Below are 16,693 nucleotides of genomic sequence, written 5' to 3'. Positions count from 1 at the left end.
CAAGAGAACTTAGTTTTAGGGGGAATTGGCTTCTGCCAGACTGGCAAAAGGAGAACTCTTCTTAGATAGTGGGGAAGAGTGATGCTGTGTGTGTGTATATATATAGGTGGCTGGGGATAAGGTAATGCATCCTATTCTGTTAGATTTTATAAATAAATAATTGGAATCACATTAACAAGGCCATGCCCACCAGCCTGTCCATTTTGCATTGGTGGCATGGTGACTGTGTGAATGTGTCTCACTTATTTTAGTATGAGGTGACCTTCTACCCTTTAATCCTGTGGCTGCCCCCCTACTTCACATTCAAGCCCAGAGAGGTAAAATAGGAGAAAATGATGCTTTTAGGGGTGTGGCATAAAACTGGAGCCTGGGCACTGGCCCTAATTTAGTACATGCTTTGGAGAGAAATACTCCCTCTTTACTCAAGAGGCAGTAGTACCTGTTTTCTTAAACTTATTTATATGAATTTTGGTTTATTAAACTTAGAATTTCATTTTTCCTTCAGCATGGCTAATTAGGTAGTTAATACCAATGTAATAAAAATGAGCAAGACAATATTTGTATTATTTGATACTTAGTAAGCTGTTCATAGATACATTCTATTACTGTTATACAGCTTACACATGAACTAAATTGAATAAATTAAAAAATGGATCAATAACCTGTAATTGTGAAACAGGCTTAGAATCTCATGGTATGGACCAACAGGTGTGACCTTTAATTATAATTGCAGGTGTTGTTAGAAGTGTCCACTCTTGTTTTTGCAGAGGCCATAGCTACCAGATCTGATTTTACCTTGGAAAGGGAGATTGGCAGCATGCTTAGAGCAAAGGAGCTGGCAAAGAACTGAAGGAGACTGTGAAGCCTCTTTAAAATTTTCATTTAAAGAGCTTGTTTTCTGTTTTAAGTTCCTTTGTTCTGGACAGGACATGGGCCTTTTCAAGACTGGGAGATTGGGAAAATTCTGCAACCCATGACAAGCCATAAAAGGTTGCTAAGGAGATTCCTGTGAGCAGGGGCAGTATTTAAATGGTCTGTTACTGAACTCTGACTTTAAAGGGAGGAAAAGAAAGGAGGAGGGTGCTTTTATTTCACTCCTTTTAAATTTTAGGAAGCATGCAAAAGCAAGAGTCTTCTTTTTCCTTAAACATAGAATCACTTAGTTTGGATTAAATTAGTGTGGTGTTATTTAACATTAAAATATTTAAGTATAGGACATTGAGAAAAGTGCATGAATCATTAGGTTATAGCAGCTTCATGAATTTTTACAGATAGTGATAATATTGAATTATAATGTCACTTAAATATACTCTATTATTATATGTGTCTTTGAAAAATATTATCTTAAAATATTCAATTTCAAGTGATGATCAAAGTGATAATTTCAAAGCATTACAGGTTTTGTTTAGTTTTTATTTTTAAACTGCATGTTGCATTTCCTCACATTCTTTCGCAGTCTCCTGCTTGTTAAAAGCTAGGGGAAGAATTTCTTCCAGGAAGGAAGGAATCATTTTGTTTGAAAATGGTTTAGAGCAGTGCTGTCCATTAGAAATATAATGGGAGCCACATGAAAAACAAAATGAAACAAGTGAAATCAATTATCATAATATATTTTATTTAACCCAGTATTTCTTTTTTTTTGTCTTGTTCTTTGTATTTATTGAGGGGTAGATTTTGGTACAGATTTTTCTTCAATGAGAAGAATTCTTAAGTTGTCTTAAGAATTAAGAAATGGGACAAAAGTAAAAATTGTCTAGGACTTCCTTCTTTTATGGACAGATGCCAGAACTGTTTTTCAGAAGTTCATTTTTATTTTTATTTTTTTTTTAATTAACTTATTTATTTTAATTGGAGGCTGATTACAATATTATGGTTGTTTTTGCCATATATTGACATGAATCAGCCATATTAATGCAGTATTTCTAAATTATCATATCAACATATAATCAGTATGAGAATTATTGATGAACTATTTTGTATCTTATTTTCATATCAAGTCTTCCAAATCTGGTATGTATTTTAACTTCTCACTTTGGGCAGCCACACTTCCAAGTGCTCAGTAGCCACGTTTGGTTAATGGAATAGGGAGAAAGGAAATGTTTAGCAGTTTGAAGGGACCAGAAAAGTTTTAGTTCTGAATTATCTTTGAAACAATCGTGAGGCTTAGCGGGGAGGCCGTTAACAGAATGTTGAGGGGCTTGGTTAAAGCCTGGTAAAGCAGGAGATGGCTAGTCTCAAAGACACTGGTTCCAGGCAGGTGAGGGAAGTGATCACAGGCGTGAACAGCTGTGCTAGTGGAGGAAGTGATTTCAGGGGCACTGAGTCAGAGTCGTTGGCCAAGCCCTGGAAGAAGCTATGGAGGGCTAGAGTCCTTTCACAACATACATTTCTTGAGCCCCTGCTGTGTCTAGGCTGTCTTCAGGATTTGAGATACACTGGTGAACAGAACAGACAAAAATCTCAGCCCACAGATACTTTTTTTTTTTTTTTTTAAGCTTCCACTTTTTTATTTAAAAAAACTCAACTCATGTAAAATAATTCATCAAATCATGAAAAGGTGTAGAAACAAAAAGTCAAATACCAGTTTTAAAAATATCTCACACACTATAATGTGTGTATATGGTCTCTTAAATAATTTAAGATTAGCTCCATATTAAACACTCAGCTTTTCTCACATTGTTGCAAATCCAAATACTGTTCTAACCATACAGTCATTAATGGCCTTTTTAACAATATAAAGATGGAACCCAAACAGAACTCCTCTTAGCAGTGCCATTTTAACTTCTGTTGCATTACCAAAAACAGTGGGTTTTCAAGAACTGGATCTTTCTAATCCCATTTTTATTTCTAAAACTTCACTATTCAATTATATTCATTGTAGAAAAATGTGAAGAAATGGAAAAAATAAAATAAAAAATTATCCAGTATCCCTCTGCCCAAATACAATAACAGAAGAGTGCATATATTTCTTTCTATTCTTTGTACATAACTATGTAGAATTTTAAAACAAAATCAGTATTGTAAAATGCTTACACATCCTCATTCCATATTATACAGCAACAATGTCTTTTGTACATTATGTGCAGCTATGATGTTCAGTTGGCTGCTTCACAGTCTAATTAAGAGCTTAACCATGATTTACCTCCATTTGTTAGATATTCAGATTGTTTTGAATATTTGCTATGATAACTATGTTATACATCCTTCTTTATTCATAATTATTTATATGTATCTCTGATAATTCCTTAAAGATAAATTCCTAGGAGTTTAACCAGCACAAAGAGTATTTTTTAAGCCTTTGATACATTTTACCAAACTGCCCTCAAAAAAGACTATACCAACTTACAGTCACACCAGTAAATAGTCTAAGAGCTTTTCTTCTTCAAATTCCTTGGCAGCACAGGAATATTACTGACTACCTTTATTGTTACAAATTTAATAGGGGAATGGTGAAAGGTGTCTTCTTTTTTTTCTTTTCTGGAAGTGTAATTTGCTTTCCTTCAATTATTTGAAGCAGTCCAAGTCTTTGAGAAGGCATCTCTGATGAGTGCAATGTCTTAGCACTTCTTCCTTGGGGAGCAAGGGCATGAAAGCTGCATATCTTTTCTATGTTTTCTCAAGCAGGAATTCCCAAAAGGACTGGAATTTCAAAGTCTCCTGGGCAGCCATGCTGTTTTAATGTCTTGGTAACAAAACAGAAAACTGGGCCATTTTCTTCATATTATGGAGGGTTTCTGACCATTCCATGGATCCTATCTGAGGTATGGTAGTGAGAAGTAAGCTTTTGGCTTTATTGGCATTTTCTTTCAGGGTCTTTAAGACCCGGTCCACTGAAACCGCTTCCTCATGCTCCTTCCAGCAATCATAATCTGTCGCCATGGCGATACTTGCGTAGCAAATTCCCGCCTCCTTAGCAAGAACCACCTCTGGAACTGTGGTCATGTTGATAACATCTGCCCCCCAGGTCTGGAACATGATGCTTTCTGCCCGGGAGCTGAAACGAGGTCCCTCAATGGTGATCACTGTCCCTTTTGAGTGGCACCGGAGTCCTAACTTCTTAGCAGTCTCTATGAGGACCTCTCTTGTTTTAGGGCAGAATGGCTCAGCCATTGGAATATGGCACACTCCTCTGGCACAGGAATGATTTCCATCATAGAAGGTCTGAAGCCTTCTGGTAGTCCTGTCAATGAACTGATCAATAATGATGATGTCGCCAGGCTGAATCTCTTCCTTCAAGGAACCGCAAGCTGTGGTCACTATGACATGTGTGCAACCCTCCTCCTTCAGAGCCCAGATGTTCGCCTGATAGTTGACTTTCGAAGGCATGATGGTGTGCTGCCTCCCATGCCTTGCAAGGAGGACGCAATCAACATTCTTTATCTTCCCCAAAACTAAGGCATCAGAAGGCTTGCCAAATGGAGTATCCACATATTTTTCGGTTCTTCCTTCTAAGATTTCTGGATCATCCAGGCCTGTTCCACCAATTATTCCAATCTTCACGGCAGCGGGAGTGGCACCTGAGGACATGTCTGGCGAGGAAGGAGCGGAGGCCACGCTCTGAATGCAGGCGGGGAACAGAGCAGCTCAGCCCACAGATACTTGCATTATACTTGAAGAAGATAGAGAATAAATATGATAAGTAAAGGTTAGTATGTGGAAGGTTATGTGTATGTTGGAGAAAAGTTGTATGGATAACTGTGATGGGGAGCATGGTGGTAGTAGTGATGGTGGTGGGTTTGTACTTTTTAACAAGGTGATTAGCATTGACCTCCCAAAGTGGTTACAGATGATCCAAGTCTTGATGGAGGTTAGGGAGCAAGTATCTGGAGAAGAGCATTTCAGACAGATGGGATGGTACTGTTCTGGTCCTAAGGGTGGGGATATACCTGCTGAAATCCCTAGATGGCCGGAGCCCAGTGTGGTGGGAGCAGAGAGCAATGGGGTACCAGATCACAAAGGCAGTGCCTCTCAAACTTTAATATGCATACATACCCCCAGCGGTCTAGTTAAAATCAGATTCTGATTTGGTTGGTTTTGAGTGGAGTCAGAGATAAACTCTCAGGTAATGCTGCTGCCAGTGGACCACACTTTGATTAGCAAGGATGTGAGACCTTAAAGGCCATTGTCGGACTATATGAGTTTTTTGACGTCACTGAAGCAATGTGGGGAGACAGAGAAGAGAAGGGGCTTAGGGCTGAGCCCTGGGATACTCTAGCATTAAGAGAGTGGTGAGATGAGGAGACACCAGTAGAGAATCGACCAGAAAAGCAGAAGAACCATTAGAGGGTTGTGTCCAGGAAACCGAGTAAATAAAGTCTATCCAGGAGGAAGAGATCTGCTGCATGAAATATTTAATAGATAAGTAAGATGAGAACTAAGAATTGATTATTGAGTTTAACAATGTGGTGGTTACAGACAAGTGGTTTTGGTGTAGTGGTGTGGGGGCAAAAGCTGTACTAGAGTGAATTTAAAAGAAGAAAGAAATTGGAGACAGTAAACAAAGCTTATTGAGGCATTTTTCTGTAAACTGTAGGTTAGTTATCTACTATATGACAAATAACTCTGAAACTTAGTGGCTTAAAACAGTAAAAATTTGCTCTGCCACCATTTCTGTGGGTCGAGAATTCAGGAATGGCTCTTGTGAGTGCTTCTGGCCCAGTTTCTCAGGAGGTATTAGTTAGGATATTGGCCAGGGCTGCAGTCATCTGAGGGCTCGGCAGGGCTGGAGGCTCTCTTCCATGGCAGCTCCTCCCGTGGCTGCTGATGGGGCCTTGGTTCGTCACTGAACAGGCTCCCCAGTTGGCAGCATGGCAGCTGGCTTCCTCCCAGACAGGTGATCTGAGAGATCCAGAGGCTAGACTGTCTCTGATGACCTGGCTGTAGAAGTAACAGGCCGTCACCTGAGCTTTTTTCTGTAGATCCCGGGGACACTGGGAGGGACTGTGTAAGAGTCAGGGAGCCAGGCATGGGGATCACTGGGCCACCTTGGAGGCCGGCTGACCCTGGGCAGCAGGGGAGTTGGGATGAAAGCTGGAGAGGAAAGTGGGAACCCAAATAGTTGCTAGCTTTGATTTATTTTTTATTAATAATATTATTAATAAAATTAATAAAAGAAGTAACTGTATTTGTACCTTGATCCAGGAATGATTCAGCATAGACGGGAATACTGCTGGTGCAGAATAGAGGGGAGAATTGTCCTTGGGGGGTGGGGGTCGAGCACAAATGAAGGCCCTGGGAATTGGAGTCACACAGGGTGAGGACGGTCCACGCAGAGTAAGGAAGACAGAGAAGATGTGTATGGAAGGTGTTCAGGACGGTCAGACGTGATGGCGGCATTTGTGGATGTGCTCTTCTCAGGACTGCAGCCCTCACAGTGTCCTTGGCACCAGGGTCCTTGTTGGTGCTTGGGGGATGGGAGAGGAGGCAGGAAGATGGTGAGGTGGGACAGTGGGGCAGTCGATGGGCTGAGGAAGTGTTGGTGGCTTCTGGGCTGCATTAACCAGCCATGTAAGAGGCAGGATTGTAAACTTAAATGAATTTAAAGCAAGATCAGTTGGTATAGTTTTTTGTTTTACTCCAGCCACATTCACTTGTCAAAGGCAGGTGGTGAGTTGGTGAAGAGTGGGGTTTAAGCAGAGTGTGGTGTAGCCAAAGAAGGTGAGAGGGTCAAAAGAACACAGGATTGGTGATCATAAGTCCTAGTGGGGTCAAGAAATGATTAGTCAGATCCTAGAGGGAATAATGGCACCCCACTCCAGTACTTTTGCCTGGAAAATCCCGTGGATGGAGGAGCCTGGTGGGCTGCAGTCCATGGGGTCACTAAGAGTCAGACACGACTGAGCGATTTCACTTTCACTTTTCACTTTCATGCATTGGAGAAGGAAATGGCAACCCACTCCAGTGTTCTTGCCTGGAGAATCCCAGGGACGGGGGAGCCTGGTGGGCTGCCGTCTATGGGGTCGCACAGAGTCGGACACAACTGAAGCGACTTAGCAGCAGCAGCAGCAGCAGCAGAGGGAATAAACTGGAAAGCTGGAGGGGCACCCTTGAGATGGGGGTGATGGGTAGCCGCACTTTTGGGGAGAGAGGAAGTCGCTGTATTGCCATGGTGCTGGCTGGCTGAGGTTGGGTGGAAGAGACCTTACTAGAGCAGAGGAGGGGCCAGGGTATGAAGGGTTCCTTTGACACCACGGAGAGTGGAGGGGGAACAGGACAATGAGGCAGCAGGTCACGTCCTGGTGCTGAGAGGAGTGTGAATGTGGTCTGGGATGGGAGAGGGAGAGCAGGAGGGCTTCAAGGAGAAGGCACAGAGGAGGCAGGGAGAAAGTGAAGAAGCACCTGGGAAGCAAGGAGCATGTCTTCCCAATTCCAGGCCAGTGATTGAGAATTGTTATAGAAAGGCCAGCCAGGGCCAGCACTGCCCTTTGGGGAGATCAGACTCAGGTTAGAGCAAGCAGGGAAGGGGGAGGCTCAGAGAAATGAAGGTACAGGGAACCCCTAGTGTGCATGACAGGAGGATTCCAAGAGTAGGGAGGAGAGGGCGCTGACCTAGAGGGGGGCCTGTGGAGCCCTGTGGGATGTGAGGTGGCGAGATACGTCATGGGGCCTGTGGCTTCTGTCCCCATTGCTGTCAGTGGAACACGGGCAGGGGGCTCTTAGTGCTGGTGCTCTCATGGCAGGTGAAGTGCCGGGGCAGTGGGTGCTGGAGAGGAGTAGTTGGGGCTTCCTGTGACACTTGCACGTGGGGACCCTGCTCCTCCCTGGCTGTGGAGCCAGCAGCTGCTTAGGGAAAAGATGAGCAGCCCTTCTCTCCTCAGTAACGTCCAGGTTGGTGAAGTCAGACTTCATCACTTGAATTTGCCGTGTTGGTGAACAGGCTTTCAGAACAAAGCAGCACTGATTTCTGTGGTCTGAATACTGCCACTTGGCCAGGTTTAAGCTATCAGAAGTTTAACCAGCCAGCTCCAAAGTTCTGAGATTTTGCACCCAGGCTCCTGACCAGCAAGGTGGGCTCTGCTATATTTCTTGTTCTGTGGGGCTGACTCCTGTCTTCTCTTTGAAATCTTTTTCGCCCCATTGGGAGCTCTGGAGTTAGGCAGGCCTGGGACGGGCTAATCCTCAACTCTACTTTTTAAAAAAATTTTACTTTTTTATTTTTGTCTGTGCTGGGTCTTCGTTGCTGCTCAGGCTTTTCTCTAGTTGTGGCAAGCAGGGGCTATTCATTGCGGTGGGCGGCTTCTCACTGTGACCGCTTCTCTTGTTGGGGAGCACTGACTCATGGGCTTCAGTGATTGTAGCACTTGGGCTCAGTAGTTGTATCTTCCAGGCTGTAGAGCACAGGCTCAATAGTTGTGGCTCATGGACTCAGTTGCTCTGCAGCATGTGAGATCTTCCTGGACCAGGGATCAAACCCCTGTTTCCTTTGTTGGCGGGTGGATTCTTTACCACTGAGCCACCAGGGGAGCCCTCAACTTGGCTTCTTTATAACCCTTACCTTAGCCCCAGTTTCCTGTCTGTCAACCAAGGGTTTTACTGTTTGTCCCGGCTGGCCTGGGTGGCTGTAAGGATTAAAGAGATAAGGTAGGGAAAAGTGCTTCCACAGTTCCTGGGATGGCAGATGCTACTGCTAGAGTTATCATCATCATCTTAATGTAAAGCTTTTTTGTAAAGAATTCACAAGCCCGAGTATATACCTGTATTTTCACATGCAGATGCAGGAGAGACTGCAATTAATGTTTTGAAGGGCAGTTTATCACACATTGAAAATGATGGATTTAATCCATTAATTTTACTGCTAAGAACTTTTCCAAAGAAAATAACTCAATGTGTATAAAAATGTAGCAAGAAGATATTTATTTAAAGCACTTAATTTTTTTAAAATTTTATACTAGAACATAGTCGATTAACAGTGTTACATTAGTTTCAGGTGTACAGGTAAGTGATTCAGTTATAATGCAGCACTTTTTATAAGAGGAAAGTTAGCATCTGTTTAGATGCCTCACTGTAGTGTAGCAGAGGACTCTACAGTATTAAAAATAAATGGATGGAATAGAATTGTTAATGTGAAAAGATGGTCTCTATGGTATAAAACAGGTTATAAAATAGTACGTACTTAATGATCCAATTTTTATTAACAAATATGCACAGGAAAAATATAATAAAACTGTTAACAGTGAGATATATATGATATATATATAAAGTTCTTTTGTTTTTATTTTTTAATGTTGAAAATATATTTTTAAAAAGTTAGGGATTATGCTTCCATTTATTGGGTCATGTTTTTCATTAAATTTTTTTTTTCCATTTGACTATAGTTGGTTTTATTGGGAAAGGGCACCTGGGTGGAGAGCAGTAGGGTAAGGGAACCCAAGAGAACTGCTCTGCCGAGTTTGTCAGCACATGTGTCTCCTCGGACAGTTCATTTCCGAGTGTTAGACAAGAGCCCAGTTTCGGGCCCTGGAAGGGGTCCTCCTTCTTGCAACAAATGGCGACTCTGGTGGGGACTCTTCTTTACTGAGACTGACATCCTGACCACTCGGGGTACTCAGGGGCCAGCTTGCCTGCCAATGGACCAGACCCAGCGGCCACAACTGAGATCCTTTAGTCCCTTGTCTCCTCCTGATGTGGACAACTGGCCAGAGTGCCCTGACCAGTAAGGAACAAGAGACTTTATTGACCTCTCTCCCTTTCCCTCTCTTTTCTCTCCTTGACCCTTCCTATCCTTCCCCATTTTTCTAGTCCCCCGGTCCTGGACGCAGGAATCTGGTTGAAGGGCCCTCAGCCTGAGTTGAGGATTGGAGACTGATCACCTCATCTTGACAGAGAACTCGAATTCTGGTTCTGGTCTGGTCTGATTCCTGGTACGGCCGAGTTCCAGTTCTCCCTTCTCTGGAGGCCCAGGGAAAAGTCCCATAATGCCTGGGTATCTGTAGGTGGCATGAGACGTCTGTAAGGCCACCCCTTTTGCCCCCCCTCTCCTGCCTCCTCCCCCTTCTTTCAACCTGGCTTCCTTTCCTCCCTTGAAGTCTTTGATGTTAGTACTTGGATCTGAAGTTCTCTGTCTCTATAGGAGGTTTTCTGAGAGACTGTATTCTTGTATTTAAGGGCTTCCCTGGTGGTGCAGAGGTTAAAGCGTCTGCCTGCAATGTGGGAGCCTAGGTTCAATCCTTGGGTCGGGAAGATCCCCTGGAGAAGGAAATGGCAACCCACTCCAGTATTCTTGCCTGGAGAATCCCATGGACGGAGGAGCTTGGTGGGCTACAATCCACTGGTAGCAAAGAGTCAGACACGACTGAGCAACTTCACTTTCACTTTCATAGTTGATTTTTATAGGGGCTTCCCTCATAGCTCAGTTGGTAAAGAATCTGCCTGAAGTGCAGGAGACCTGGGTTCAATTCCTGGGTGGGGAAGATCCTCTGGAGAAGGAAATGGCAACCCACTCCAGTATTCTCACCTGGAGAATCCCATAGACAGAGGAGCCTGGCAAGCTACAGTCCATGGGATCGCAAGAGTTGGACATGACTAAGCGACTAAACCACCACTACATAGTTGATTTACAGTGTTGTCTGAATTTCTGGTGCAGAACAAAGTGATTCAGTCATGCATACATACATGTATTCTTTTTCATTATGAGTTATTAGGGAATCATGGGAGTATAGTTCCTTGTCCTATACAGTATAGGACCTTGTTGTTTATTTTATATATAGAAGTTTGTATCTACTTAATCTCAAACTCCCAGTCCTTCCCTTACCCCTCTCCCCCTTGGCAACCACCCAGTTCTATTCTCTATATCTGTGAGTCTGTTTCTGTTCAACAAATTCATTTGAATCGTATTTTAGATTCCACGTATAAGCAATATCATATGGTATGTGTCTTTCTCTGACTTCACTTACTATGATAATCTCTAGGTTCATCCTATAATGTTCTTTTTGATTTCTTGTATGTTCTGAGATTTACACTGGATGTGTTTTGCTTTTGTGATAGGAGATATCATGGGTGTGTATTTGTGTGTTGGATGGGGAGGAGGTATGTGAGGTGAGCATACACCTTGTTTTCTTGTTAGTCCCGAATGACTCTGTTTGTCCCATCTCAGGCCCAGTCCTGTGACTGAGCTGGTGATGAGAAGGGGGTGCAGCGAGCCATGCTCAGAGCCTTAGAGCCTGACCACAGGCCAGTAACAGTTTAAATGATTCCCATAAAGTTCAGCATCCTTAGGAATTCCGATGATTTTCACTAGTAGAGAAAATCAAAATAGGGCTGTGGAAAACACACCTTTTGAGTCAAGGTGACTCAAAAGAAAAGCATGTGAGACATGAGGGAAAGTGAGCAGTTCCAGGCCTTTCTAAAAAGAGATGCTGTTTCCTTTAAAGTCTGTTCAGGAATATTGTTGAATTAGCACAGTCCATGTTCAAGAAACAGGACCTTGTGATTGTCACAAGTTACTCAAGCAGTTAGAAAGCAGGAAATTTGATCTTATGTAAACCAGTGCATGAGTCACAGTTCAACAAGTACAGTAACAAAGCTGTGAGATCCAGTGTGGTTCTTATATCAGATGACTTCTCAGATAATTAAAATATTTTCTGAAATTTGTTTACCTTGACCTAAGTAAAAAATAAGTTTCATGTCTTAACAAAGTTATATTTTATTCCATTGTTCAGCAGATGTGAGAGGAAGTCATGTTTTTAATTATGTGTATAGTACTAATAGAAGTGAACATTAGCATTGTTAATTGTGAAAGTCAGGTAATTAAAGGGAGAAAATAATTGACTGGTTTTAGTAAAATAAGCAGCCCAGGAAACAGGTTAGACCAGGGGAGAAGTCCTGAGCTAGGGGGGCACAGAGACACCCATTTCCCCTGCCCTTCATCCCTCTTCCCCCTTTTTGTCCTACTCACCCTCCTCCCTCCCTTCCTGTATCTCTTTCCTTTTCCTTCATTCTACAGGAAAGCTCCTACCCTGTTGGACACCATTCTTGTCATTGAGAGCATAGACAAACTTCTGCTCGAGTGGATTTACTTTCTGTTATCTATAGCTGATAATATGCAAATAAATGTATATAAAATAACATGTGGCATTGAGTGCTAGGAAGGAAAATAAAGGAGGCCAAGGGGATAGAGCATACGTGGACGGGGGTGGAGTGGACAGAGAAGAGAGGGTGTATTTTGGAAGTGAAGTCTCTTTTATGGTGACAGTGGAGCAGAGATCAAATGAGGTGAGGGAATAAGCCAGGCAGGTGTGTGAAGACCTGCAGGGAAAGGTTCCAGGTGGTCACAGAAGGTCAGGGAGGCTAGCGTGGCTTGGCGAGCTGGCGGTGAGGTCAGCCAGGTAGCCGCTTGCCTGGTGCTGCTGCAGGGCCCAGCAGCCACAGGACATGCTTACCCAGCGAGCTGTGTCTGTTACAGCAGCAAGTGCTGCTCTCACTGGTACAAACACAGATGCACCTGTGCAGCAGAGATTTATTGCAGGCCTACTGCATATTCCCTCTTCAGTTCAGTCACTCAGTCATGTCTGACTCTTTGCGACCCCATGAATCGCAGCATGCCAGGCCTCCCTGTCCATCACCAACTCCCGGAGTTCACTCAGACTCACGTCCATCGAGTCGGTGATGCCATCCAGCCATCTCATCCTCTGTCGTCCCCTTCTCCTCCTGCCCTCAATCCCTCCCAGCATCAGAGTCTTTTCCAAGGAGTCAACTCTTCGCATGAGGTGGCCAAAATACTGGAGTTTCAGCTTCAGCATCATTCCTTCCAAAGAAATCCCAGGGCTGATCTTCAGAATGGACTGGTTGGATCTCCTTGCAGTCCAAGGGACTCTCAAGAGTCTTCTCCAACACCACAGTTCAAAAGCATCAGTTCTTCGGCGCTCAGCTTTCTTCACAGTCCATTTCTCAATCCAGCTGACATGTAATATAATTGTATTATTACATACAGGTCACTTATCTCGATAGTTGGTAATGCATGAGATTTTTAATCGCATTTCTGAGTTTTTCTCTTATTGCTGATTTGTTGTTGGACATTTGTTTTGTCCTCTAGGATTGTTAGCAAACGTGATTTAAAAAACACATAAAATGTACTACCTTAACCCTTCCTAAGCTTACAGTTGAGTAGTGTTAACTGTGTTCACATTGTTATGCAGCAGGCCTCCAGAATATTTTCATCCTGTAAGTGTGCAACTATGAACCACTACCCAGAAGCCCCCTTCCCACAGTCCCTGGCAACCACATTCTACTTTGTGTCAGTATGAAGTTGACTGTTTTAGGTACTTCATATAAGTGGGATCATAGAGTGTTTGTTTTTTTGTGATTGGCTTATTTCATTTATTATAATGTCTCAAGGTTCATTCGCGTTGTAGCATGTGTCAGAATTTTTTTCCTTGATAGAATTGAATAATACTCCTCTGTATGTATGGACCACGTTTTGTTCATTTATTTATTGGTGGTCACTTGGGTTGATTCCCCACCTTGGCCATTGTATCAATAAATAGTACTGATGTGGATGTGCAACCATTGGAGAGTTTTGAGCAATATGATCTGGTCTGTCTTTTGTTCATAAAAACAGACTGCACTCTGGTTCTTCTCTTTCTCAAGCAGAGATCTTGTGTTTATTTCTACAAATTGTCTAACACTCAGACATATGAGGAAATAAATGATGGAACTAAACACTGAGCTGCACACCCTGGAGGCCATTAAGTGACTTGTGTTGTGTCAACTCACACATGTATTGTGTCAGTGGTCCTTTACCATTGGGCATCACAGACCTCGTGGTGAAAATCTGAAAAACATGGAACTGTGCAGAGTTATAAAATAGAATGAGATTAAAACTCTAATCTTTTTTTTTTTTTTTTTGAACTGCCCTTTCCTTCTTAACTGGAGAGAGGAAGGGGTTTTTATCTCATCTCTGATGTTGCTGTCTGTGTGAGCTAGGATGCTTTCAAATGCAAGAAACAAAAAGTAGGTCAGCCTTTTATGTCTGTCTGTATGTGTATATGTGTGTGTGTTCATAGAAGCACATTTACATGTATACATACACATATCACCAAAGGGCCTGGAAGCAGTAGGGGCACCCTGGTAACAATGAGCACTTCTGACCACCTAGATTTTGGTTTCCAGACAGCCTTCCCCACTAAAAGTAGCCAAGGTTCCTTGGAGAAATGGAAGATCCCAGGGCTGGGGCAGGAAGTGATAACAAATTAAAATTTGAGAATTAGATTGTGGTGGTGGTTGCACAATTTTGTAAATATACTAAAATTCACCAAATTGTATACTTAAAATAAGTGAATTTTATGGTAAGTAAATGACACCTTATTCAGGCAGTTTAAAAAAAGTTATAGGACTTGTCAGAAGGACTCAGGAGTTAGCTTGAATTAGTTCCCACTGGAATCTGGTTATCTCAGTATCCCAATAAATCCTGAGAGTGAATTAAATCTGCTAGGGAATGAAATAAGTATGAGCGTGTTTGACGTGTAAATAAGTACATGAGTAAACAAATGGGGGAAGGGAAAGTTCTTTCCCCATTCTGCCAACTGATAAATACAGAAGGAAGAATGGACAAGACATCATCATTTCCAGACACGGTGGTAGTAGCTGGCCGAGGCAAGAATCACCAGTGATCATTAAGGCTGTGAAAGTTTGATGAGGCCTGTGATGTTGGCATAGTTACAGAGGATTTTCCCATAAATTATATATTGATTTCAAATGGAAAAATAGTACACTGGGGTAATCTGGCAGAGCTACCTTAAGTATGACCGTGTTTATTTTCTATTGCTGTGTAACAATGCCCAGGCAGATATTACCACAAATATAGCAACTTAATATTACCTCATAGTTTCTCTGAGTCAGAGGCTTGGGTATGGCTTTGCTGGGTCCTCTTCTGCTCAGGGTCTGGTGCAACTGGAATCCAGGTGTCAGCTGGGGCTGGCCTTTCTGGAGGCTCGACTGTGGCAGGTCCACTTCCTGCTCAGGAGGTTGTTGGCTGCATTCCATTCCTTGTGGTTAAAGATTGACAGCTGCTCTATTTTGCTGGCCATTGGTGGAGGAGACCCTCTGCACATAGAGGTCGTCTCTGCTTGTTTGCAGGCAGCCTCCCCAGCATGGGCACTGGCTTCCTCACAGGCAGCAAGGTGGAAGGTAATCGCTTACTGTAGTCATGAATATCCTGCTGTCTTTGTTCTCTTGGTTAGAAGCAGGTCACAGGTCCTGTCCACGCTCAAGGGAGGGCACACAGGGTATGAACACCAGAGGTTGGGGCCACCGGGGCCGCCTCAAAGTCCGACAGCCACAGTATCAAAGTTCACATCACCAGTACTGAGACAGACCAGCACCTGTGCCTCCTTCCCATCGAAAGGGACACAGCACCACTTTTCAGGCATCCTGCTGGGTGTGCAGAACCCACAGAGAGAGTCTGGGCTGTGCTTCTCCCTGTTGTCACTGGCAGGCAAGACAGAAGAACTGCCCCAGGGTAAAGGAGATCGATGAGATATGACAGCAGACGGAATGCGTGATCCTAGGTTAGGAGAAATAAAGGCAAAGGACATATTTGGGGACAGCTGGTGAAGTTTGAGTATAGACCGTGGATTAGATTGTATCAGTGTTAAGTTTCCTGATTTTGATAATTGTACTGTGGTCCTTATTTTTAGGAAATAAATGCTACAATATTTGGAGAACACTGGGCAATGATATATGTAATTTACTCTCACATGGTTTCTAAAGATTGTGTGTGTATTTGAGAGAGAACATGAAGCAAATGGGCAAAATGTTAACTGTTGAGAAATTTGGGTGAAGGGTATACAGGAAAGGTTAGGACTATCGTTGAGATTTTTCTGTCAGTTTAAATTTATATATAAATGAAAAGTTCAAAAAAACTCAAACTGATTTAAATGGTAAGGATGTTATTGGCTCAAGAGCTGGAAGTCCAGAGGTGTGGGCTTTAGGGTTGGCTTGGTTTAGCGACTCAGCCGTCTTAGGAAATAGCCAGGTTCCTTCTGTCCTTTCACTCAGTAGCCCACAGGGTCTGCCTTGTCCTGAAGCTGGTGCTCTTGAGGTTGTAGAAGTTGCCAGGAGCCGCTAGGACTGCCTGCTTTCTTATTGAGCCAATAAATAACCTTGCCATTTATCTCAGTTCAGGTTTTTTAGAAGTTTTCATTTTGACATAATTTTAAACTTAAAAGTCTCAAGAAAAGTCTAGAGAATTTATGTATTTCCTTATCTGGAGTTACCCAACTGGGCAGTTACTCCCAGCAAATTGTGGGTGGATATTGTGACCTGCCTGTTCTTGAACCAGCTCTAATAATAGATAGAGGATTCCAGTGTGTACCCTTACAGGGGTGTGTGTGTGTTTAAAATGTGTTATACATGTAGGGAGTTAGACATATTGCTTTGGAAATACCTTTTTCACTTGATTCATTGTAAATATTTTACATATCATTAAATATCTGATAATATAGCAGTTATGCAGTATTAACTTGTAAGGCTGTACATTTATCCAGTTTTTTGGGATAAACAATGGGATTCCAGTTTTTTTATATTGTAAGTAATTCTTTGGTAGATCACAACACACTGTGGAAAATTCTTAAAGAGATGGGAATACCAGACCACCTTATCTGCCTCCTGTGAAACCTGTAGGCAGGTCAAGAAGCAACAGTTAGAACTGGACGTAGAACAATGGACTGGTTCCAAATTGGGAAAGGAGTAGGTCAAG

The 16,693-nt window shown here is 42.8% G+C and overlaps 2 protein-coding genes across 8 annotated transcripts in view; one reads left to right on the top strand and one right to left on the bottom strand.

Moving 5' to 3' along the window:
- Positions 1-16,693, top strand: part of SPIRE1 (spire type actin nucleation factor 1) — a 163,120-nt gene that overhangs the window by 30,514 nt on the left and 115,913 nt on the right. For 2 of the 7 annotated variants that reach the window (XM_086373257.1, XM_086373255.1), the window contains exon 1: positions 4,515-4,645. The exons of the other annotated variants lie outside the window; for them this stretch is intronic. The gene's annotated coding sequence lies outside the window, so the exon portion shown is untranslated. Of the gene's footprint in view, positions 1-4,514; positions 4,646-16,693 lie in introns of those variants that run through there. 7 annotated transcript variants of the gene reach the window in all.
- On the bottom strand, positions 3,495-4,579 carry LOC147346172 (S-methyl-5'-thioadenosine phosphorylase). The gene has a single exon (XM_086373272.1). The coding sequence runs from the start codon at positions 4,525-4,527 to the stop codon at positions 3,676-3,678; it is 852 nt and encodes a 283-aa protein (XP_086229398.1). The 5' UTR covers positions 4,528-4,579; the 3' UTR covers positions 3,495-3,675.

Source organism: Bos grunniens, chromosome 24 (genome assembly GCF_055505025.1).
Source record: "Bos grunniens cultivar Pamir isolate PY7600 chromosome 24, Bosgru_T2T1.0, whole genome shotgun sequence".
Classification (NCBI taxonomy): Eukaryota; Metazoa; Chordata; class Mammalia; order Artiodactyla; family Bovidae; genus Bos; species Bos grunniens.
This window is presented reverse-complemented; position numbering and strand designations above follow the sequence as displayed.

What these genes read in the sequence shown, in the direction of transcription:
- LOC147346172 (XM_086373272.1), bottom strand. Translation starts at nt 4,527, where the DNA reads ATGTCCTCAGGTGCCACTCCCGCTGCCGTGAAGATTGGAATAATTGGT.